The sequence below is a fragment of the Eumetopias jubatus genome, unplaced genomic scaffold, assembly GCF_037043125.1.
Source record: "Eumetopias jubatus isolate StellerSeaLion01/CBP00866 unplaced genomic scaffold, mEumJub1_p1.0 scaffold_14, whole genome shotgun sequence".
NCBI lineage: Eukaryota > Metazoa > Chordata > Mammalia > Carnivora > Otariidae > Eumetopias > Eumetopias jubatus.
Window position 1 is genome coordinate 1,222,570 of NW_028274820.1, and position 22,732 is coordinate 1,245,301.

Genomic DNA, 22,732 nt, shown 5'->3' on the forward strand with positions numbered 1-22,732 from the left:
CCATTAGCGGTCACTCCCTACTTCGGCCACCCCAACCCTGAGCAACAGCTAGTCTCCTTTCTGTCCCTGGGGATGTGCCTGTTTCGGTCCTTCTCCATCCAGTGTGCTCAGTTAGTATCTTCTCCGGGCAGCCCCCACCCCCGTGTGCTGGGGGGACCCCTGCTTCTGAGGGCCCACCGCCCAGCACCGTCTTCCCTGCACACCTGGATTCTGGAGTCTGGGCGGGGCAGAGGCCCCTGAGATGCTGAACCCCTTGGCCCCCTGTCCATGGGGCTGGGACACGTGGGCTGGGCTGTGTGGACAATGCCGGCCCCGAGTCCCCCTGCAGACTGGGGAACACCCCTGATGCTGGCTCTGCCCCTCAAGGGACTTGGGCTGCCACTCTAGTCCCGCATGAAAGCCTGACCACAGCCCAGTTCAGGTGAGGTCAGGGGCGCTGAAGACCCTGGCAGGTATCGGGCAACCCCGGGCTGGTGCGGGGCCTGGAGCACCACAGTGCAGGGTCTCCGCCTCAGGTGGGCCACCAGACAAGACTCACGGCCTGCAGCCACTGGACACAGCCAGCCCTCAGTGACCAGGCGGGAAGGGACCCAGCCGTGCTCTCCCCGCTCCTGCGGATGCTCCGCACTGGCCAAACCCGCTGAAGAAAGTGGCGGGGGGCCTGTTGGCAGAGCCCTCCAGGTGGTCTCGGGTCCGAGTAGAAGCCAGAGCTGACGGCCGCATATGTGGGCTCCCTGAAGGGAGGCCTGACTGTGGCCATTTGCCAAACCTTGCCAGGTAACAGAGAACAACCTCTTTTGTGGGCTGTGCCAAGGGACTTGGTCTTGTCTGGCTCCGGCTGGCTCTCCAGGGTGACTGGGCTGGCTGGTCCCCGGAGGTGCCCACCCCGTGGTCAGCTGGCCCCTCTGTTTTCTGATCTTTGAGCTGTGAATAGCTACTCAGAGCTTGAGAAGAGCAGACTCAGGGTGAGCTGGAGAGCCAGGCCGGACCCCAGACCTGGGGGTGTGCAAATCTGGGCCGCAGCCTGTTCACCAGGCACCTGCTCCGCGGCTACCCTCGTGGTCGGAGGCGGAGGTGGCTTTTGCTCTCATCTGGGCTCGCAAGCACTTTTCTTGGCATTGGCGTCCCTTTGACTATTGGGAAGCCTGGGGGTTGATCCTGCCTTGAGGTTCTACACCACCAGCACCCCGTGCCATGCCCGGCCCCCACCTCCAAGTGAGCTTTCCAGAGACTTCAGTGCCAGAGAGACCCTCCCCGTTGTGTGTGGTGTTGCCTACACACAACACACTGACCTGTTTTTCCAAGGATGTGTATGAGAAATGCCACGTCACTTTCCCGTAAACCCAGCAAAATAAGGCAATTTCTAGACTTTGCCCGTTTGCCCTCCGGGTATGTCAGCCTGTCTTGCCCACACCATGGTGTCTCACACTGTTGTGAAATGGCCAGGCCGGAGCTGGGTGGGGGTTAATTATTTACTGACCCCGGGCTGGCCACATAAACCTGCATACTCAAACTTGCCTCTTCATCGGTGGCCCTCACAATGCTTTTGTCCCAGAGCGGTGTTTTCCTTGGGCTCTCCAGATAACCATGACGCCAACTGTAGTTTTGATGATAATAGAGCAGCTGATGTCTGTATCAGTGAATGCTTGACTCAGGAGGGTGATTCCCATCAGTGCTGGCGCCATATTGGTGGTGCTCCGAGGGAAGGCGGCCCAGCGTGGGCTTGCCTGTGACGTAGGAACGGTTCTATGTATTGTTGGATTCACTGTGCCAAAATTTGGTAAGAATATTTGCATCCGCATTCATGAATGTTGTCGTTCCGTAGTCTTGTAGGCCAGACAAGGCGTGGAGGTCAGAGTGAAGCAGGCCTCAAGAGTGTTCCTTCCTTTTCGCGTTTCCGGAAGAATTCATAGAGTTGGTACCATTTCTTCCTCAGATGTCTGGGGACGTGAAGCCCTTGGGCTTGGATTTGTATGTATGTATTTAGAGTGGGAAAGTTTTAACTAAAATCAGTTTTTCTAAAGATAAAGGGCTATCAGGTTTTCCATTTCTTTTTGAGGTATCTTTGGAAATTTGTGTCATTCCCCGAACGTTGTTCATTCTATCATCACGACATTGTTTATACCATGCTCTTCTAACCACTTTACATTTATAGGATTTGTGGTGATGTCCCCTTTCTTCTGCTGATGTAGAATTGTGTAGACTTTTTTTTTTGATCAGTGTGACAAGCAGTTCATACATTTATTGATCTTCTCGAGAAACAGCTTTTGGTTTTACTGATTTTTCTCTGTTTTTGAGTTTCCCATTTCCCTGGATTCCACTCTGATCTTTATTTTCCTCTGATGACTTTGGGTTTAATTTACTCTTATTTTCTAGTTTCTAAGGGTGATTTGTATCTTCTCTGACTCAGGTCTTTTTTTTTTTTAATCCATTTTCCTCCAAGTGCTGCTTTAATCCCACAAATTTTGACATTACATGTCATTTCATTTTCCTTTGGTTCGAAGAACTTTCTGGGTTTCTTTTTTAAGTTCTTCTTTGGACCAAAAGTTATGAAGAAATACATTCTTTTGTTGAAGATTTCCCAGAGATCTTTCTGTTACTGACTTCTGCATAGTTATACTGTGGTCAGAGATGATGCCTTGTGTGCCTTGAATCCTTTTATATGTCTTGAGAATTCTTGTATCGTCCATGCTCCATTCTGTCACTGTTGGGTGGTATGTTTTTTAAATGTCAATGACGTCAAGCCAGCTGAGACCGTTCATCGGTCTCCTATGCCCTTACAGACTTTCTGCCCAGTCTACCAATTTTTGAGAGAATGGTGTTGAAATCTCCCACTATACCTGTGGACAGAATTTTGTGCGGTTCTGTTAGTTTTGCTTCATGTATTTTGGCGATCTGTTATTAGGTGCATGATAAAGGTTTAGGATTATGTCCTCTTGATAAGTTGAAACTTGTATCCCCCTTATCACTATGGAAAGAGCTGCTTTTCCCAGGTAATGTTTCCTGGCTCTGCAGTCTACTTTGTGTGATACTGTATAAGTAATCCAGTTCCCATTATATATTTTTTCCATCATTTTACTTTTAACCTATTGATGTCTTTTGACTTATAGTGGATTTCTTACAAGCAACATAAAATTGGACCTTGCCTTCTTATCCAGTTTATAAATCTCTGCCCTTTTAATTGAGCTATTCAGAACATTTACAATTAATGCGATTACTGATGCAGCTGGATTTTAATCTTTTATCTTGCTGTCTCCTATTTGTCCCAACTGCCCATCTATTCTTTGTGGGTTTTTTTCCCTCTTTTTCTGCCTGTTTTGGGTTAAATATTTTTATTATTCTATTAAAATATAAAATAATCTTTATTATTCCATTAATAATTATTATCGGTTATTTATTAATGATAATTATTATTATTAATTCATTTATCTCTCTAGCTCTCCCTCTCTTCCTCTTTTTATTACCTGCAATTCTTTGTTGTATTCTTTCTTTTTTTTTAGTTTCTATTTAAATAGAAACTTTAAGTTTTTATTTAAATTCCAGTTAGTTAACATATATTGTAATATTACTATTTCAAGAGTACAATTTAGTGATTCATCACTTACACATAGTACCTAGTGTTCATCACAGCAGATGCCCTCCTTAACCCATCGCCCTGCTCACCTCCCCTCCGGCAACCCTCGGTTTGTTCTCTATAGTAAAGAGTCTGTTTCCTGGTTTGCCTCTCTCTCTTTTGTCCCCTGCTATGTTCATCTGTTTTGTTTCTTAAATTCCACATATGAATGAAATCATATGGTATTTGTCTTTCTCTGATGGACTTATTTCACTTAGCATAATACCCTCTAGTTCCATCCATGTCGTCATTACAAATGGCAAGATTTCATTCTTTTTGATGGCTGAGTAATATTCCAGAGTGTGTGTGTGTGTGTGTGGGTGTGTCACATCTTCTTTATCCATTCATCTGTCGATGGACATCTGGGCTTTCTCCACAGTTTGGCTATTGCTGATAATGCTGCTATAAACAGGTGCATGTATCCCTTCAAATCAGGGTTTTTGTGTCCTTTGGGTAAATACCTAGGACTGTGATTGCTGGATCATAGGGTAGTTCTATTTTAACTTTTTGAGGAATCTCCATACTGTTTTCCAGCGTGGCTGCACCAGTTTTCATTCCTACCAAGAGTGCAAGAGGGTTCCTCTTTCTCTGCATCTTCACCAACATCTATTCTTCCTTGCATTGTTAATTTTAGCCATTCTGACAGGTGTGAGGTGGTATCTTATTGTGGTTTTAATTTGCATTTCCCTGATGAGGAGTGATGTTGAGCATCTTTTCATGTCTCTATTAGCCATCTGTATGTGTTCTTTGGAAAAATGTGTATTCATGTTTTCTGCCTATTTCTTAACTGGATTATTTGTTTTTTGGGTGTTGAGTTTGATAAGTTCTTTATAGATTTTGGATACTAGCCCTTTGTCAGATATGTCTTTTGCAAATATCTTCTCACATTCCATGGGCTGCCGTTTAGTTTTGTTGACTGTTTCCTTTGCTGTGCAGAAGCTTTTTATCTTGATGAAGTCCCGATAGTTCATTTTTGCTTTTATTCTCTTGCCTTTGAAGACGTGTCTAGCAAGAAGTTGCTGTGGCTGAGGTCGAAGAGGTTGCTGCCTGTGTTCTCCTCTAGGATTTTGATGGACTCCTGTCTCACATTTAAGTCTTTCATCCATTTTGAATTTATCTTTGTGTATGGTGTTAGAAAGTGCTCCAATGTCATTCTTCTGCATGTGGGTTGTCCAATATTCCCAACACCATTTGTTGAAGAGATTGTCTTTTTTCCACTGGATATTCTTCCTGCTTTGTTGAAGATTAGTTGAGCATAGAGCTGAGGGGCCATTTCTGGGTTTGTTGAGAGTTTTTATCAAGAAAGGATGCTGTATTTTCTCAAGTGCTTTTTCTGCATCTATTGAGAGGACCATATGGTTCGTGTTCTTTCTTTTATTAACGTGGTGTATCACGAGGTTTGATTTGCAAATACTGAATGACCCTTGCAACCCAGGAATAAATCCCACTTGGTCGTGGTGAATGATTCTTTTAATGTACTGTTGGATTGGATTTGCTAGTATCTTGTTGAGAATTTTTGCATCCATGTTTGTCAGGGGCATTGGCCTGTAGTTCTCCTTTTTAGTGGGGTCTTTGGTTTTGGAATCAAGGTAATGCTGGCTTCATAGAATGATTTTGGAAGTTTTCCTTCCATTTCTATTTTTTGGAACAGTTTGAGGAGAATAGGTATTAACTCTTCTTTAAATGTTTAGTAGAAGTCTCCTGAGAAGTCATCTGGCCATGGACTTTTGTTTGTTGGGAGATTTTTGATTACTGATTCCATTTCTTTGCTGGTTATTGGTCTGTTCAAGTTTTCTATTTCTTCCTCTTTCAGTTTTGGTAGATTATATGTTTCTAAGAATTTATCCATTTCTTCCAGGTTGCCCATTTATTGGCATATAATTTTTCATAATATTCTCTTATAATTTTTTGTATTTCTGTGGTGTTGATTGTTATTTCTCCTCTCTGATTTGTGATTTTTGTTTATTTGGGTCCTTTCTCTTTTCTTTTTGATAAGTCTGGCTAAGGGTTTATCGATTTTATTAATTCTTTCAAAGAACCAGCTCCTGGTTTCATTGATCTGTTCTACTGTGTTTTTTTTTTTGTTGTTGTTGTTGTTTGTTTGTTTGTTTCTATATCATTTATTTCTGTTCTAATCTTTATTATTTCCCTTCTACTGCTGGTGTTAGGCTTTATTTGCTGTTTCTTTTCTAGCTCCTTTATGTATAAGGTTAGGTTGCCTATTTGAGATTTTTCTTGCTTCTTGAGGTAAGCCTATATTGCAATATACTTCCCTCTTAGGACTACCTTTGCTGCATCCCAAAGGTTTTGGACAGTTGTGTTTTCTTTTCATTTGTTTCCATGTATTTTTTATTTATTCTTTAATTTCCTGGTTCACCCATTCGTTCTTTTTTTTTTAAAAGATTTTATTTATTTATTTGAGAGAGAGAGAGAGAGCGAGCACACGTGCAAGTACAAGCCTCGGGGGAGGGACAGAAGGAGAGGGAGAGGCAGACTCCCTGCTGAGCAGGGAGCCTGATGCAGGGCTTGATCCCAGGACTCTGGGATCATGACTTGAGCCAAAAGCAGACGCTTAACCAACTGAGCCACCCAGGCACCCACCATTCATTCTTTAGTAGGTTCAATCTCCATGTATTTGTGGCCTTTCCAAATTTTTTCTTATGGGTGACTTCAAGTTTCATAGTGTTGTGGTTGGAAAATATGCATGGTATGATCTCAATCTTTTTGTACTTGCTGTGGCCTGATTTGTGATGTGATCTATTCTGGAGAAAGTCCCATGTGCACTTGAAAAGAATGTGTATTCTGCTGCTTTAGGATGGAATGTTCTGAATATATCTGTTAAGTCCATCGGGTCTATGGTGTCATTCAAAGCCATTGTTTCCTTGTTGATTTTCTGCTTAGGTAATCTGTCCATTGCTGTGAGTGAGGTGTTAAAGGCCTCTACTATTTTTGAATTCTTTTATGTTTGTTATTAATTGATTTACATATTTGGGTGCACCCAAGTTGGGAGCATAAATATTTACAATTGTAAATCTTCTTGAGGGATAGACCCCTTTATTATGATATAGTGCCCTTCTTCATCTCTTGTTACAGTCTTTGGTTTAAAGTCTAGTTTGTCTGATAGAAGTATGGCTACTCCAGCTTTCTTTTGGTGTCCAGTGGTTCTCCATCCATTCACTTTCAATCTGTCTTTAGGTCCAAAATGAGTCTCTTGCAGACAGCATATCGATGGGTCTTATTTTTTGTATCCATTCTGATATCCCATGTCTTTTAATTGGAGCATTTAGTCCATTTACATTCATTGCTTTTCACTGCTGTTTTCATGTTTCACGTTTATTCTCGTTTCTGCTGCAGTAGTTAGTCTTTCATTAATCCCGCCCGTGCATTTCCCATCTCAGATTTTGTAGTTTTCATTTTTAGAACTTTGATTTGGGTCTCTTTCATATCTCCTTTTTCTCTACTTACCATGTTTCCTCCAGCTTTTTGAATGAATCATCTTAACTCAGCCCACCGACTGCACGCCTGTAGATCAATATCAACTGATTTGTTTCCCTCTTCGTTATGAGCTATACTTCTCTGCTTCTCTGTATCTGCTAATTTTTAGTTAGATGTTAGGCATTGTGAATTTTAGTTTCTGGGGGCTGAGTATTCTTGTATGCCACAAATATCACTTTGATCCCTTTTTGGGGACCTAGATAAGTTCAGGTTGAGGGCCTGAATAGAACAAAAAGGCAAAAGAAGATTTCAGCCCCTCCTGCTGGACGGTTGAGCTGGGACATTGGTCTTCTGACCTCAGTTCCCCTCATTCTCAGGCCTTTGGGTTTGGATGGGAACCACCACTGGCTCTCCTGGGCATCGCTTACAGAGAGCAGAGGGTGGGACTGCTCAGCCTCCTTGATCTCATGAGCCACATCCTGGTAATAAATCTCTTATGTCTGCACATGTCCTGTTGGTTCTTTTCTCTGGAGGACCCTAGTGCAGCATCAGCAGCTCTGTTCATGGTGAGTGTTCTGGAAATTAAGAAATGCACTTTCCTACTATTTGAAGTATGAGCTGGCAGTGGCCATCTGCCTCCGGCCAGATGTCACCTCCAGGGGGAGGCAGGGATGTCACTTCCCAGGCTGAGTGTGACCAGCTGTTCATTTTGAGTGAGCATGTCCTTGATTCCAGGCACTGGGAGGGGTGTGCTGGTCTGGTTGGTTAGATAAAAAGTCTTGGCAGCACTCTGGGGGGGGGGTCACGGTGACAGTCACTGCACACACAGCCCACCGGTCATCTGTGTCAGCAGATCCGGGACTTGTCAGGTAATGCTGTTTTGTTTTGTTCTGTTTATGGAGAGACCGTGCCCCCAGCCCATGAGCCCTTTTCAGGTGCCACATACCTGTCTGTAGGTGCACCCCGGGAAGTAATTTCTGAGATGTCCGCTCCTACATTCTGTCCCTTAATGCCCCAGGTCAGATTCTGACGTATGAGAAGGGAAATGCCCTTTGAAACAAGTTCCACTGCAGAGGGAACAGCTTGAAAATGGGGTGTTGTTGGGGGTGCTTGGGTGGCTCAGTCGTTAAGTGTCTGCCTTCGGCTCAGGTCATGATCCCAGGGTCCTGGGATCCAGCCCCGCATCGGGCTCCCTGCTCTGCAGGAAGCCTGCTTCTCCCTGCTCGTGCTCTCTGTTGCTATCTCTGTCTCTCTCTCAAACAAATAAATAAAATCTTAAAAAAAAAAAGAAAATGGGGTGTTGGTCGTGTCTCTCATGTGGTGACAGGAATAGCGTATGTCACCTACACCAGCTCTTTCTCACCAATACTTAGGGTTTCTTGGTTGGCAGGAAAATCTCACGAACAGAGAATTTCAGTGGGTTTTCATCATATTCGTTAAAAATACAATAATACAACTTCTTCTGCTTAATTTGTAAGAAGATGGACATTTATCCATCACATGTAATGTAACCGTGGATGGATTAAAGAACAGAATGATTTTTTGCTACTGATGGGCTATTAATGTCAGTGAATTCTAAGTCAGTTGAAAGACACTGAACTTAGAACCAAAGCTTTTGATCACAAAGCGATAAACCAAGATTCTTTATTTTACAACGTTGAAGTGCCTTCACTTACATTGCTTTCTTTAAAGGATCCTTAACACTAACGATATTTGGGGCAGAGTAAAATTTTTAGTGCCATTAACAAATAAAACCGCTCTCTTAAAATCCTGCAAAGATCTTTTGGTGTCTGTCAGGGCACATGCGTCGAAAGGTGATGAATCGCACGCGTCCTAGGAGAGGTTCCCGGCTTCCTTCTGGTGTTTCCCTTTCTCCCACAGCTCAGCCTCCCTCCTGCAGAGGCCGGCTCGTCTCCACCAGGTCTTGGAGCTCCTGGGCTCCTTCTCCCCGGCCCACCGATGCCCGACTGCGCGCTGTGAGGAGGAGGACGAAGCCCATCCTGTTGCCAGGCTCCTTGATAACTCGTGGTCCTGTGGCCCACCCGTGGTCGTGTCCCTAGCATGGCGCCCAGAGGGGGCCCAGGGCTGCTGGCTGGGTCCCTCATCCTGGCTGTGCTGTCCTCCAGGCTCCAGGCGTCCTCGTGCCCCCGTGCTCCAGGCGTCCTCGTGCCTGGTGTCTGCAGCTCTGTCTCTGGGAGTTACCCCTTCCCACTTTAACCAGTGGAAATTGTACTGAATTAACAGGAATGGACAATTCTAGGCTTAGTAGGTAGCACACGCTCTCCTAACCCTTGATAAGTAAGACCCTGAAATTGAGGATTTTCCATCCATTTTACGATGAGGAAGCTGGCCATGAAGCAGGACCAGACTGGGGAAGGGCGCCTCCAAGCCCCAGCTCTGATGGGCAGGCTGCAGGCTGCCAACAGGCATCCCTGTGTCACTGTCGTCACTGCCAGAGGCCAGTGTCCACCAGGCTGAGGCAGCCCTAGAAATGTTCCCCAAACTGCTCCTCCTCTCCGATCGGCCTGGGTGCCAGTTTGGGGAGCTAGGGTGAGTGACCAATGGCCATCTGCTGGCTTCTGTCTCTAAGGGCTGGTGTGGCTGCCACAGGCCAGGGGTGCATTGCTGCTGGTTTCATTAGTCTGTGCAAAGGCCCTGTGGCTCAGAGGTCCTCCACCTGCCCAGCAGCATACCCTGGGAGGGCTCGCTTGGCCCACAGCCCCTGCTCCAGGGAGCCTGCACTCCTGTTGAGTCCTGTTGCTGCTGTACCTGTCCCCAACCCCAGGTCCCTGCAGGTCCCCCTGTCTCAGTGCCCAGGACGTGAATCCTGCTGGGGGTGGGGAGATTCTAGAGGAAATGGGGTTGGCTGCCTGGCTTTGGGCGTCCCGAGTGACTGGCACAGGCGGCAGGTGCCCGTGAATGTTCTGGGGCACATTGGAGGCTGCCTGGGGGCCAGTGTGACCTGGGAGCAGGCTCGTGTCTCAGCTGCTCCGGGTGTCTGGGTCCCAGAAGGTAGTGGGGAGCATACCCTGGAAATGGGGTGAACCCCCCACTGTCTGTCCTTTGAAAGTTCCAGCTGATCAGGGTGGAGAATTCCCCAGAAATTCGTGGCTCCTCTGGGCCCCCGTGAAGTTGGGATGCAGCGGCTCTGCGTGGGGAGGGGGTGTGGAGTGGAACCTGTGTAGACCGTGGATCTGCACCCTTGCAGTCTTGTTCAGATGACTGGAAAGAGCTTGGTGTTATAGGAAAGGTGACTCATGGCACCGTGAACAGTGTGAGCCAGATGTCATTTAGAGCCATCGGGACAGGTGTGGCCCGGGCAAGTGGGGGCTTATCACCGAGGAGCAGGTAGGGGTCGGCAGACAGAAAACCACCAAGGGGAAATGTCAGGGGTGAGGGGTCTGAGGGGTCTGACCTAACAGGCTTCCGGCTGAAGGCAGTGCAGGGCATTAGGTGTTACCTGGGAGCGAGAGGCTGACGAGCCCCGTCAGATGTCCAGGGTGGGGTCTGGCTGGATTCCTGCTTCTGCTGAGATCGGGTGATGCTGAGACACTCAGACGCCCATGCAGGGCCTGGCTGGGATGGGCATCGGGGGTCCTGGTCGGCCTTGTCTGGGAGAGTCTGCCACAGGGGGTGCTGAGTGAGGGGCAGAAGCTGAGTGGGTAACAGAGGGTCTGCCCCCCAGGCAGAGGAGGAGAGGGACGACATGGAGAGGGTGAAGCTGGACAACAAGAGGATTCTCTTCAACCTCCTGCCGGCCCACGTTGCTCAGCACTTCCTCATGTCCAACCCCCGGAACATGGTGAGTGTGCCGTACCTGCCTCCTGCTTCGCCAAGCCGGGCTGTTCTGGCAGGGCTCACGGGTCTGCGGCTGGAGGTCCCACCCAGAGGGACCCTCCCATCACGTCTCTGCTTGAAATTGCAAAGCATGGCTGTTTCTGAGCCCTGGCCACACCGAGGCTTGAGTGGGTCCCCCTCTGCCCAACCCTGGGCAGCAGGAGACTCCGGGGGCGAGGAAGTCCCCACTCTTGGTCCCAGGAGAGAGCAGAGCATCTGTCACCCTGCATGCGGGGGAGAATGGGCTTCAGAAAACCTGTGTTCAGGGCAGCCGGGTGGGCCTGAGCTTCCTAATTACAGCGGCCAGTGGAGGGAGGCTCTGGAACCACCCACAGAGCAGAGCTCACAACGCCAACTCAGAAATAAAAAGGCTTGGTTAGCGTTTTAGATCCTAAAGGCACGGGGCCCATGGCTCGGCCTGACCGGCTTTGACTGGAAGCTTCCAGGGCTTTGGGTCCTGGGGCGGCACAGAGTCCATGCTTCCTTGCCTGCCGCCCTCCTCCCCTGCCCGCCCCTGCTGCCCCCGGCGCCGCGGCTGACCTTGCCTTTGCCCCCAGGACCTGTACTACCAGTCCTACTCGCAGGTGGGTGTCATGTTCGCCTCCATCCCCAACTTTGACGACTTCTACATCGAGCTGGATGGCAACAACATGGGGGTGGAGTGTTTGCGCCTCCTGAACGAGATCATCGCTGACTTTGACGAGGTGAGGGCCGCCCCTGAATGGTGCCCCACAACGTGGCACATTCCCCGCACACGGAACTGGTAGGAAGCCCGTGTATTCTGTCCCCTGGGGGGTCCAAAATGACCCTGACCGTGGAGGAGGGGCCTTTGCCGCCTGCAGGCTCTGAGTTCTGGAGGTGGGTGCTGACACCTGACCCCTACCTAGTACAGGCTGGCTTGGCTGGTGGCCTCACCTCCAGGACGGGTGGGCAGGAGCCTGGGGTCGGCACTAGCCCTGCTCCCTGCCCAGGGGCGTCGCCTCCAGGGTAAGCCTGAGGTTGCTGCTGCAGGACAGGGTGCTCTGCATGGTCCCTCCTGGGCTCCTCTTCCCCACGCCCTTGCTGGCACCCCTCAGATTGGCCCAGACCTTGTCTAGTGCCCACAACAGAAGAGATACACTGCTTCCCAGAACAGGCTTGTCCGCCCTGGGGTGGCTCCCATGGTGGCTTCTCTCGGATGTTACGTAACGTTTCACTGTTTTGTGTTTTAAACAAAGCTCATGGACAAAGACTTTTACAAGGACCTGGAGAAGATCAAGACCATCGGGAGCACCTACATGGCTGCGGTGGGGCTAGCGCCCACAACCGGGACCAAGGTGAGTGCTGTCCAGGCTGTTGCTGCTCAGGGACTGGGTCTCAGCTCTGCCCCAAACTTCTCTGGGACTCTGGGCAGGTTCCCCGCTCTGAGCCCCAGTCTGCCCTAGCATCGGGTCAGGGCAGTGGCCTGTGGGCTGTCCATTCAGTGGCCAGCTCTCTCCAAACAGTCTCCTATGGAAAGTCAGCACTGAGGCCAGTCTCAGGGGCTTCCTCTGGCCCTCCCCTGCCCCACCAACCCTCCCCCACCAGCCCTGCCTCTTCCTACCAGCTGCACCCCAGTCCTGCCAGCCCAGCACCATGGAGTGTTCCCCTTTCCCAGTGCAGAATTGTGAATAAAGTCCTCAGGTTACCCCTAAAAAAAGGGCAGGAAAAGAATGGAAGATGTAAAAAAAGAACATGCAATGAATGGAAAACAGTTATAAATATGGGAGATACTAATTCAACTATTTCAATAATCACTTTAAATGTGAGTGTAAATATGCTAATTAAAAGAGACTGACAGAGTGGCCGGAAACACAAGACCCAACTAGGTTTGCCGCAAGAAACACACTTAAAATATAAAGAAACAGATACCTTAAAGATAAAGGATGTAGAAGGAGATGCCATTCTAGCACTAATAAAAGAAGTTTAGGTAGCAATCTTAAGACAAAGCAAACTTCAAGGAAAATTATCAGACAGATAAAAAGGGAGACTGCAAAATAATAAAGGAGTTAATTCTCCAGAAAGACATAAGAGTCTTTAACATGTATGCACCTAACAACAGTGGGTCAGAATACGCAAGGCAAAGCACAGATGGAACTGTGAGGAGGAATAGATGAACCCACTGTTATAGTTGGAGACTACAACATCCCTCTTAGTAATTCGCAGATCCAGTGGGTTGTGTATCTGCAAAGATGGTTGAAGGAAACAACATCATCAAGCACCTGGATAAAATTGACACCTACAGACAACGTCATGCAACAGCAGCAGAACACACATTCTTCTCAAGCTCATGTGGAACATTTACCAAGATGGACCACATTTTGGGCTGCAAAACACACCTTAAGAAGTTTAAAACCACTGAAATCATATAAAGTATGTTCTCAGACCAGAATGGAATTAAACTACAAATCGATTGATGGGGAGATAATTGGAAAATTCCAAAATATTTGGAGATTAACACTTGTCTAAATGACATGAGTCAAAGAAGACATCTCAGGAGAAGTTTAAAAATGTTTTGAACGAAATAAAAATGAAAATACAATTTATCAAGGTCTGTGGAATGCAGCAAAAGCAGCCCTTAGAGGGAAATTTATATCACTGAAGTCCTATATTAGAAAAGAAGAGCAATCCAAAATCAATTATCTATGCTCCCACTTTGGGAAACCACAGAAAGAACAATATAAACCTCTGGTAAGCATAGAGAGAAAAAAAATCAGAGCACAAATCAATGAAATTGAAAACAAGTAAGCACAAAAGAAAATCAATAATGGGGTGCCTGGGTGGCTCAGTCGGTTAAGCACCCAACTCCTGATTTCGGCTCAGGTCACGATCTCAGGGTTGTGAGATGGAGCCCCGCGTTGGGCTCCGTGCTCAGTGTGGAGTCTGCTTGAGATTCTCTCCCTCTCTCTCTCCCCTCCTGCCCCTCCCCTTGCTCATGCTATAAATAGGTAAGTAAGTAAATAAATAAATAAAATCTTTAAAAAAAGTCAATGAAACTCAAATCTGACTGTTTGAAAAGTCAATAAAGTTGATAACCTCTATCCAGGCTAACTGAGGAAAAGAGAAAACTCAAGTTACTAATATTAGAAATGGAAGTCGGGACACTTGTACTGAACCAAAGGGGGAAAAGGTATGTTATGAACAACTCCATGCCCACAAATGTGATCATGTCAATCAAATGGACCAATTCCCTGAAAGCCACAATCTACCAAAACTCAAACAAGGGGAAATAAAAAATTTTACCAGGCCCGTATCTATTAAAGAAATTGAGTCAGTAGTTAGTAACCTTCCAAAACAGGAGTGGGCCCAGATGGGTTCACTGAACATTTAAGGAAGAAATTATACCAATTCTCTAAAATCTCTTCCAGAACGTAGAAGTTTCTAACTCATTTCTTTCTAACTCATTCTATGAGTCCATAGAGTACCATATAATAATATGAAATAATATGAAAACCAGATAAAGAAACTACAAGGAAGGAAAATCACAAGCCCGTATTTCTCATGAGTAGAGACGTGTAAGTCTTCAACAAATATCAGCAGATTGAAGCCAACATTGTATGAAAAGAACAATAGACCACAAAGAAGTTGGAATTAGATATCAAGATACCAAGAAAAATACAGCTTTTTCCTCTAAATGGTTAAAGATTTAATCTTCTAGTAGTATCCTACAGATTTGTTGTATATTAACTTTTTAAAAAATTGACATGAATTAACGTTTTCTCCTCTAACACCTCTTAAATCTGTGTACTTTCATAGTTCAGAGAAAGCTGTTTTGTAATTTTTTAAACTCTTTGTAAAGGCTCTCTTGAGGCCTAGTATGGGGGTAATTTTACAAATGTGGTTTTTGAAAACTTTAATATAAAATAAACTCATTTTATTAGTGAAAAAAAAAGATAGCAAGTCTGGGGCGCCTGGGTGGCTCAGTTGGTTAAGCAACTGCCTTCGGCTCAGGTCATGATCCTGGAGTCCTGGGATCGAGCCCCGCATCAGGCTCCCTGCTCAGCAGGGAGTCTGCTTCTCCCTCTCCCGCTCCCCCCCTCTTGTGCTCTCTCTCTCTCTCTCTCAAATAAATAAAATCTTTAAAAATAAATAAAATTTAAAAAAAGAGCAAGGCTTGTGCAACATTTTGAAGTGAGTTCATGAAATTTACTATATCAACAGGATAAAGAAGAGAAATCATATATGATCGTGTCAATTAATTGATGCAGAACAGTCATTTGACAACATCCAGCACCCATTCCCGCTTTTAAAAAACCACAACTGTGAGCAAACTCTACGAATAGAAACTTTGTCAACTAGGTAAAGAACATCTATAAAAACCCAGTAGTTTTCCATCATACTTGATGAGAAACAAAGCCTCCCCCTCAGATCAAGAGTGTGGCAAGAATGCCCCTTGTCATCACTCCTGTTTGACATTCGTACTGCAAGTCTTATCTAGTGCATGTAAGATAAGAAAACGAAATAAAGGTACACAGACTGGGGAGGAAGAAATAAAACTGTCCCTGTTCCCAGATGACATGATTATCTATGTAGAAAATAAAAAAGAATCCACAAAATGTCTATAATAAGCAACCATAGGTAGGTTGCAGGAAACAAGATTACCAAATAAGTCATTTCCCTACACACCAGCAATAAGCAAGTGGAATTTGAAATCAAAAACACAATGCCATTTATAGTAGCACCCCCAAAATTAAATACGAGGTACAGGTTTAACAAAATAACTACCACAGTATCTCTGTGAGGAAAACTAAAACTTGGATGCAAGAAATCAAAGATCTAAGTAAGTGGAAAGGTAATGTTCCTCTGAGCACAGGAAGACTCATGGTCAAGAGGCCAGTTGTCGTCAATTGATCTTAAAGATTTACACAATCCCACTCAAAAGTCCAACAGTTTGTTTTGTGGTGTTGACCAACTGATCCTAAGTTTACGTGGAGGCAGAAGACCCAGAGTAAGTTAACACAGTACAGTAGAAGCAGAACGGAGTTGGAGGCTGACAGGACTGACTTTAAGGTCAACTAGAAAGGGTGAGGCTGGGGAAGAACAGACGGCCAGATCAATGGGACAGCGTAGAGAGCCCAGACATAGACCCTTATCAGTAGAGTCAACAGATCTTTGATGAAAGAGCAAATGGAGCAAAGGTAGCCGACAACACACAGTGCTGGGACACCTGCACATCCATCTATATTTAGCAGAATGTTAACGCAAAATGTATTAAATTAACTTAGAATGGATCATAGACCTCAATGTAAAAGGCAGATGTATTAAACATCTAGAAGATAGCGTAAGAGAAGATCTAGGTGCCCTTGGGTTTGGTGATGAGTTTTTAGATACAACACCAAAAGCATGATCCACAGAAGAAAACGTCGTTATGTTGGATGTAATTAAGAATTTAAAATTCTGTGTGGGAGATACTATAATGAAAAGACAATCCGCAGGCTGAGGGAAAAATCTTTGTAAACCACTATCTGATGAAGAAGTTGGATCTACAATGTACAAAGAACTCCTGGGGCACCTGAATGGCTCAGTCGGTAAAGTGTCTGACTCTTTTTTTTTTTTATATTTTATTTATTTATTCATGAGAGACAGAGGGAGAGAGAGAGAGAGAGGGAGAGAAGCAGAGGGAGAAGCAGGCCCCCAAGGAGCAGGGAGCCCGATGCGGGACTCGATCCCGGGACCCTGGGATCACGACCTGAGCCGAAGGCAGACGCTTAACCATCTGAGCCACCCAGGCGCCCAAGTGTCTGACTCTTGAGCTCAGCTCAGGTTTTGATCCGAGGGTTGTGGGTTCAAGCCCCACTTTGGGCTCCATGCTGAGCGTGGAACCAACTTAAAAAAATAAAATAAAAATAAAATATACAAAGAACTCTTAAAACTCAACAATAAGAAAACAGACAACCTGATGAAAAAGTGGGCAAAAGATCTGAACAGACATCTCACTGAAGAAGGTACACATGAGACGTAAGTCTAGGGAGAAGCTTCGTATTACGTGTTATGGGGAAATGTAAATTAAGACAACGAGACACCACACTGATCAGAACGGCCAACATCCAGAACCCGGAGGACACCCAGTGCTGGCGAGGATGCAGAGTGGCAGGAACGCCCACCCATTGCTGGTGGGGATGCAGAGTGGTGCAGCCTCTCTGGAAGACAGTCTGGCCATTCCTTACAAAACGAAATATACTCTTACCCTACGATCCAGCTGTCACGCTCCTTGGCATTTACCCAAGGGAGCAGACAACTTTTTTTTTTAAAGATTTTATTTATTTATCTGAGAGCGAGCGAGCACAGTGGGAGAGTGAGAGGGAGAAGCAGACTCCCCACTGAGCAGGGAGCCCGATGTGGGGCTCGACCCTAGGACCCTGGGATCATAACCTGAGCTGAAGGCAGATGCTTAACTGACTGAGCCACCCCGGCGCCCCAGGAGCGGGCAACTTATGTCCACAAAATGTCTGACATGGATGTTTACAGCAGCTTTATTCATAATTGCCAAAGCTTGCAAGCAACCATGATGTCCTTCATTGGGTGAACGGATAATGCACTGTGGTCCATCCAGACAAGGAGATGTTATTCAGTGCTAAAAAGGAATGAGCGATCACGCCATGGCAAGATGTGGAGGAAACATGAATGCATATTACTGATGCAAGAAGCCAATCTGAAAAGTCTGATGCTATAGGATTCCAATTATGGAACCTTCTGGAAGAGGCAAACTATGGAGATGGTAGAAGGATCAGGGGTTGCCAGGGGGCTGGGGGAGGGGTTGAACACGCGGGCATGCAGGGGGGTGCAGTGAGGCCGCTCTGTGTTATACTACAATTGTGGGTGCACGAAATTCCGCATTTGTGGAAACCCACAGGATGTACACACATACAGCGAAGCCTAATGTAAACTTCGGACTGCAGTTAACCGTCGTGGGTCACTGTGAGCACTTCAGTTTTAAGGAAGATCCTACCAGGAGGTGACCAGGAGGGGAACCGTGGGAGGGAGGGCAGTCGTCGGGACTCTAACCAAAAGAAGAAAATTGACCGATGTCATTTTTGGCACGAGAGAGACTGTGTGAGCTGCACAAAGCAGTGGGGGCCACGGGCTCTGTGTGGGGGAGACTGGCCTGCTTCCCTGTGCACCGCGGCTGCCCCCTGCCCCTGCCCGCAGGGGGGTCCAGCCCGTCGAGGGGCTGACGCCAAGCCAGCGCCCAGCCTGCAGGCGGTGGGTGCACTTGTGACTGTGGGGTCCGGTCCCTGATCCCCCGCGGGTATGGTAGGGCGCCTCCTGAGCGTCCCCGGCCCCCAACCTTGCCCTCGCACCCCCAAACGTGGTAACCCCCGTCTGCTCATGCGCAGGCAAAGAAGTGCATCTCCTCACACCTCAGCACGCTGGCGGACTTCGCCATCGAGATGTTCGACGTCTTGGATGAAATCAACTACCAGTCTTACAACGACTTTGTGCTCCGCGTCGGTATGTGGCTCTGGGCGGTGGCCACTCAGGCCAGAACGCTGCGCCCACCCGACCCGTGTCTCAGGAAGGGGGCGGGGCCTCCCGGGAAGTGGGTGGGGCCTCCCAGGGGCGGGCCTGGGAACACAGGGACCCTGCCTCTGAGCATTGGCACCTGGGACCAAGGACCCAAAGGGGCGCCGTCCAGCTCTCGGAGCACCTCTGAGTCCACATGCAGCCGGAGGAAAATGCCCCCAAAGTGGTGGTCCTAGCCGGGATGGCATGAAGACGGTAACAGTGGGGGCCCACAGGAGCGGGGGGCGTTCTCCCAGCACAGCCAGGCCCGCATGCCCACGTTCCGGCTTTGTCTTCCGCTGGAGCTCCACCCTCCGTGTAGTGATGTTCTGGGAAACAGACACTGTTCCCGCCCCCCTGGGGGACCTGGCGGGGTGCGAGCCCAGGCCCTTCCACCCAGCAGGCGGGCTCTGTCTGGTCCACGTCGCAGCAGCCATGGGGGAGCGGCCCCTCAGGCCCCTGTCTGGCCCCCGGCTCCACCCCAGGGCCATCCCGCTGCCGGGCCTGGGGCACTGATGAGGCCGGTGGCTGAGACATCATTAGCATCCCCGCCCAACCCAGAAAGTGTGTGCACGGGTGCAGAATGGGGACACATGACGTGGTGTCATCAGGAAGCCCCGCTGCGGGATGGCTACACGGGTGATTGGCACTCTTCCGGCAAGTCGGCCCTTGAGCCGTAGAGAGAAGGGGACCTCCGCTCCCCTCTTCAGAACATCCCGAAAGGCTGAGCAGTTCTGGGCCCCACACCTTGAATGCCCTGCAGGGTCGCAGCCAGGGGAAACGTCAGGAGAGACTGTCCCTCCTGGAAAGGGACTGCAGGGGGACACACTGCAGTCCTACAGCCTGAAAGGCCAGGCTTCCTAGCCGCAGGGTCAGTGCAGGGTCTTTGGTCCAGGAAACGGGACTCTCTCCATGCCCGGGGGTCCATGTGTGAGCAGACACTGGGGGCCACCTCTTCCCAAGTGGTGGGTTGCTGCTTCAGGAAGGGGCCCTGTGCTAGGTGCTAGATGACCCCAGGAATCCATGACTCCAAGAGGGGCAGCTCATTCCCTCGGAAGGTTTGCTGGTGCCGACGGCGCTCCATGGCTGTCTTCCAGGCATCAATGTTGGCCCCGTGGTGGCTGGGGTGATCGGGGCTCGAAGGCCGCAGTACGACATTTGGGGAAACACGGTCAATGTGGCCAGTCGGATGGACAGCACCGGCGTCCAGGGCAGAATCCAGGTCAGTTCACTAGAGATGCCCGAGGCACAGGTGCCATCCTGCAGGTGCGAGACAGGTGCAAAAGGCCGGGGGGCCAGCCCGGCCTCCCTCTTCTGGGCAGGGACATGAGGCCGCCTAGCGCAGTGTGTCTGTGATCTGCAGGGCAGGACCCGAGACTAGGGGTGGTCTTGGTTTGGTTTGTCCTGTGGCTTTGGGGGTCAGCTCCCACGTGGCCATGTGCGGAGGCAGGGGCAAGGTGAGTGCTGCGGTCCCAGCGAGCCCGTCTGGCGTCCAGGACCCTGCCCACCTGCCCGGCTGCCGTAGATGGAGGAGCTTCCTTGGGTTTGGAAGGGCGGGTGCTGTGGGGCTGCCTGGCTGGGAGCCTGTGGGCGGCTCTGACACCCTGTAGCAGCCCCCCAAAACTCTGGGACAGAGGCTGCTCTTCCCAAGTGTGCACAGGTGTGGGCGGCTCTTGGGACCCCCCCTTCCAACCATGTGAACCCAGGTCTGCCGGGGCACATGCTGCAGCCCGTGGGGGCCTCGGGGGAGAAGGAGTCTGTCCCCCAGTGTGTGGCGGTGGCTGGCCTCTGGGCACCCACGGGGCTGGGGTGGGGAACGCAGGGTGCTCTGTGAGCGGCACCAGGTCCCGCGCTGGCCTCTCCCTCTGCCCTGATCCCTGACAAGGTCCCCCGAGACCTGCGTGTACCCAGGCGCAGGTTGCCAGCTCTCCTGCGGCCGTGTGTTCGGTCCCCCGCCCGGCCTCTGGCAGGTGCCCAGTGCGCCCTCGGATTCCGCAGTTTACCCGTCAGGAGACTCTGCTCAGAGCGGAGGCATCTGCAGTCCTTCCTTCGAATTTCTCGTATTGTCGTGAAACGCACACAACATTTACAATCCTCGCGTGCGTGAGCGTGCGGCTCAAAGGCGCTAAGTGCGTCTGCGTCGTCCCGCCGCCATCCCACAGCCCGTCCCGGGACACCGCGCCTCCCCGGGCCGGGTCACCCCCGGGGGTGACTTGGCGAAGGCCCGCCCACTCTTCAGCTGGCCCCTGTCTCACGGGAAGGTTCGAAGTTTGCACGACCAGAGAGCAGCGAGCCTCTCTCCTGCTCAGCACCGGGCCTATCCTCTCTGGGCCCCCAGGGCCGTTCTCCATGACGTGACCGCTGCTCGTGGCCTGGCCTCCCCTGGCTGCTGAGCTTCCAGCGATATGCCTCCCAGGTCTCTGTCCCCTGGTTGCACTGCAGGGACCCCCTTCCACGGCCCCCGTCCCCGGGCCTGTGTGCGGCTCCCCGCATGGAGCCAAGAGCGCAGGGCAGACCCACGGGGGTACTGTGGATGACCACCGCCCTGTGTGCCCCCGTTCTGACCCAGGCACCCACCTCCTGGGGTCCCAGGGGTCCGACAAGCCTTGTGAGCCCCCCAGGCAGCCACTCTGCATGCCGGAGCAGTTCTTCGCACGCTCCCCGCGGCCACCTCCCTGTGTGTCTGTGTCTGGACTCCCCGAGGCACGGAGCACTCGGCTGTCCCATGAACGCCCCTGTCCCCCAGAGGACCTGCGGCAGGGGAGCTCTGTGCAGACGGGGGCCCCTTCCCCTGCATCAGGCCCGGGGTCAGCGTCCGGGGTGCGTGCACCAGGGCAGGACTGCTGTCAGTGTGGCTAAGACGCAGTCCGTCCGTCGGGGCCCCTGGTGCTGCCTGCGTCCCTTCTGCCGAAGGACTACTCCCGTCCGCGGCCCCGTACACGCACCTCCTCCCGTGCTGGGGAGAAGCATGCCCCACCGTTGCTCCTTTTACGGGTTCTTCCTCTGCCGGGCCCAAATTAGACATCTGGTTCTTTCCTGGAAGAAGTGCGCGAGGGACTCCGACGTTAGCCATCCCGCTCCTCCCAGGCTCCTGCCCAGGCCTCTGGCTCATGCCTGGGGTGCCACGGGGCTCCCGTCTGGGCCTGCTGCCGCGTCTCTGTGTCCCGTCCAGCCTGCCGCACACCCTGGGCCCTCCCCTCAGAGACCATGGCTTCCCCCGGCTTGTCCGGGGCTAGTAGCGGCGCGGCCCCCAGGCTGTCCCGGCTAGGGCCCCTCGAGTCCCCTGGCACTGTCTGATATTGGGGACAGGTCGCGAGGGGTGGAGGAGGGAGCCCTCTGTGCGGCCCTGCCCCTGGCATCCCCCCCTGCTGACCCCGGGGACGCTCGCTTGCTTTCCTCCGCTGCAGGTGACCGAGGAGGTTCACCGGCTGCTGCGAAGGGGCACCTACCGCTTTGTGTGCCGCGGGAAGGTCAGCGTCAAGGGCAAGGGCGAGATGCTGACGTACTTCCTGGAAGGCCGGACCGATGGAAATGGCTCCCAGGCCAGGTCCCTGAATGCAGAGCGGAAAATGTGCGCTTACGGGCGAGCCGGCCTCCAGACCAGACTGGGCACAGGCCCGCCCCCGGTGGCCCCCATGGCTGGCCTCCCGGTCAGAGCCGGGCTGGGGGCTCTGCAGGGCTCGGGGCTCCCCCCGGGCCCCTCTGGCCAGCACCTGCGCCCCGGAGCAGCTGGGAAGGAGGCTTAGCTGGCTGCTGGGGGCGCAGGGGCTCCAGCAGGGACCAGCCCGGCCTACAAAGGAGGGCCGGTGGCCGGCGGCTGGGCTGCGGAAGGGGTGCCGTCCAGGCGTGACCCAAAGCAGCCCGGCAGTGATGGGCCAGGGGAGCCCTGCCCGCCTGGACGCTGAGGTTTTCAGGGGACTGTGCTCGCTTGGTCCTCTCCTCGGTGGCCGAGGAGCGGCTGCCTGGGGTCGGCCAGCTCAGCGTCTGGTGTCAGGACCTTGCGAATATGCTCCACGGCCGCAGGCTTCAGCTGAGCCAGAGCCGCGGAGCTGTGGCCGGCAGAGCAGGAGTGTGCCCCGAGGAGGCCCGCGGCAGCCCCGGCTGGAAGCCAGGCCTCCCGTGTGCGGCAGGGCCGGAAGGGCAGGCCCGGGGCCCAGACGGGCGGTTTGGGGAGAAGCCCCGCCGCACAGAGCGGGGCCCGCTGGCTTCCTTCGCGAGTGGTTTCTTGCCGAGACCCAGAGGCAGGTCTTCTGGAATTCTTGGGGCCCCGAGCCACGTCTCTGTGTCCCGACCAGCATCATCCCTGCTCTGCCTGCCTGTCCCTGC

At 50.7% G+C, this 22,732-nt stretch overlaps 1 protein-coding gene across 1 annotated transcript in view; it reads left to right on the forward strand.

Moving 5' to 3' along the window:
* ADCY1 (adenylate cyclase 1) overlaps positions 1-22,152 on the forward strand; it is a 106,387-nt gene extending 84,235 nt beyond the window's left edge. The window contains exons 15-20 of the mRNA XM_088018329.1: positions 10,734-10,850; positions 11,443-11,589; positions 12,103-12,201; positions 18,241-18,355; positions 19,504-19,628; positions 21,814-22,152. Coding sequence (XP_087874455.1) covers positions 10,734-10,850; positions 11,443-11,589; positions 12,103-12,201; positions 18,241-18,355; positions 19,504-19,628; positions 21,814-22,152 — 942 coding nt within the window. The remainder of the gene's footprint in view (positions 1-10,733; positions 10,851-11,442; positions 11,590-12,102; positions 12,202-18,240; positions 18,356-19,503; positions 19,629-21,813) is intronic.
* Positions 22,153-22,732: the final 580 nt, after the last annotated feature.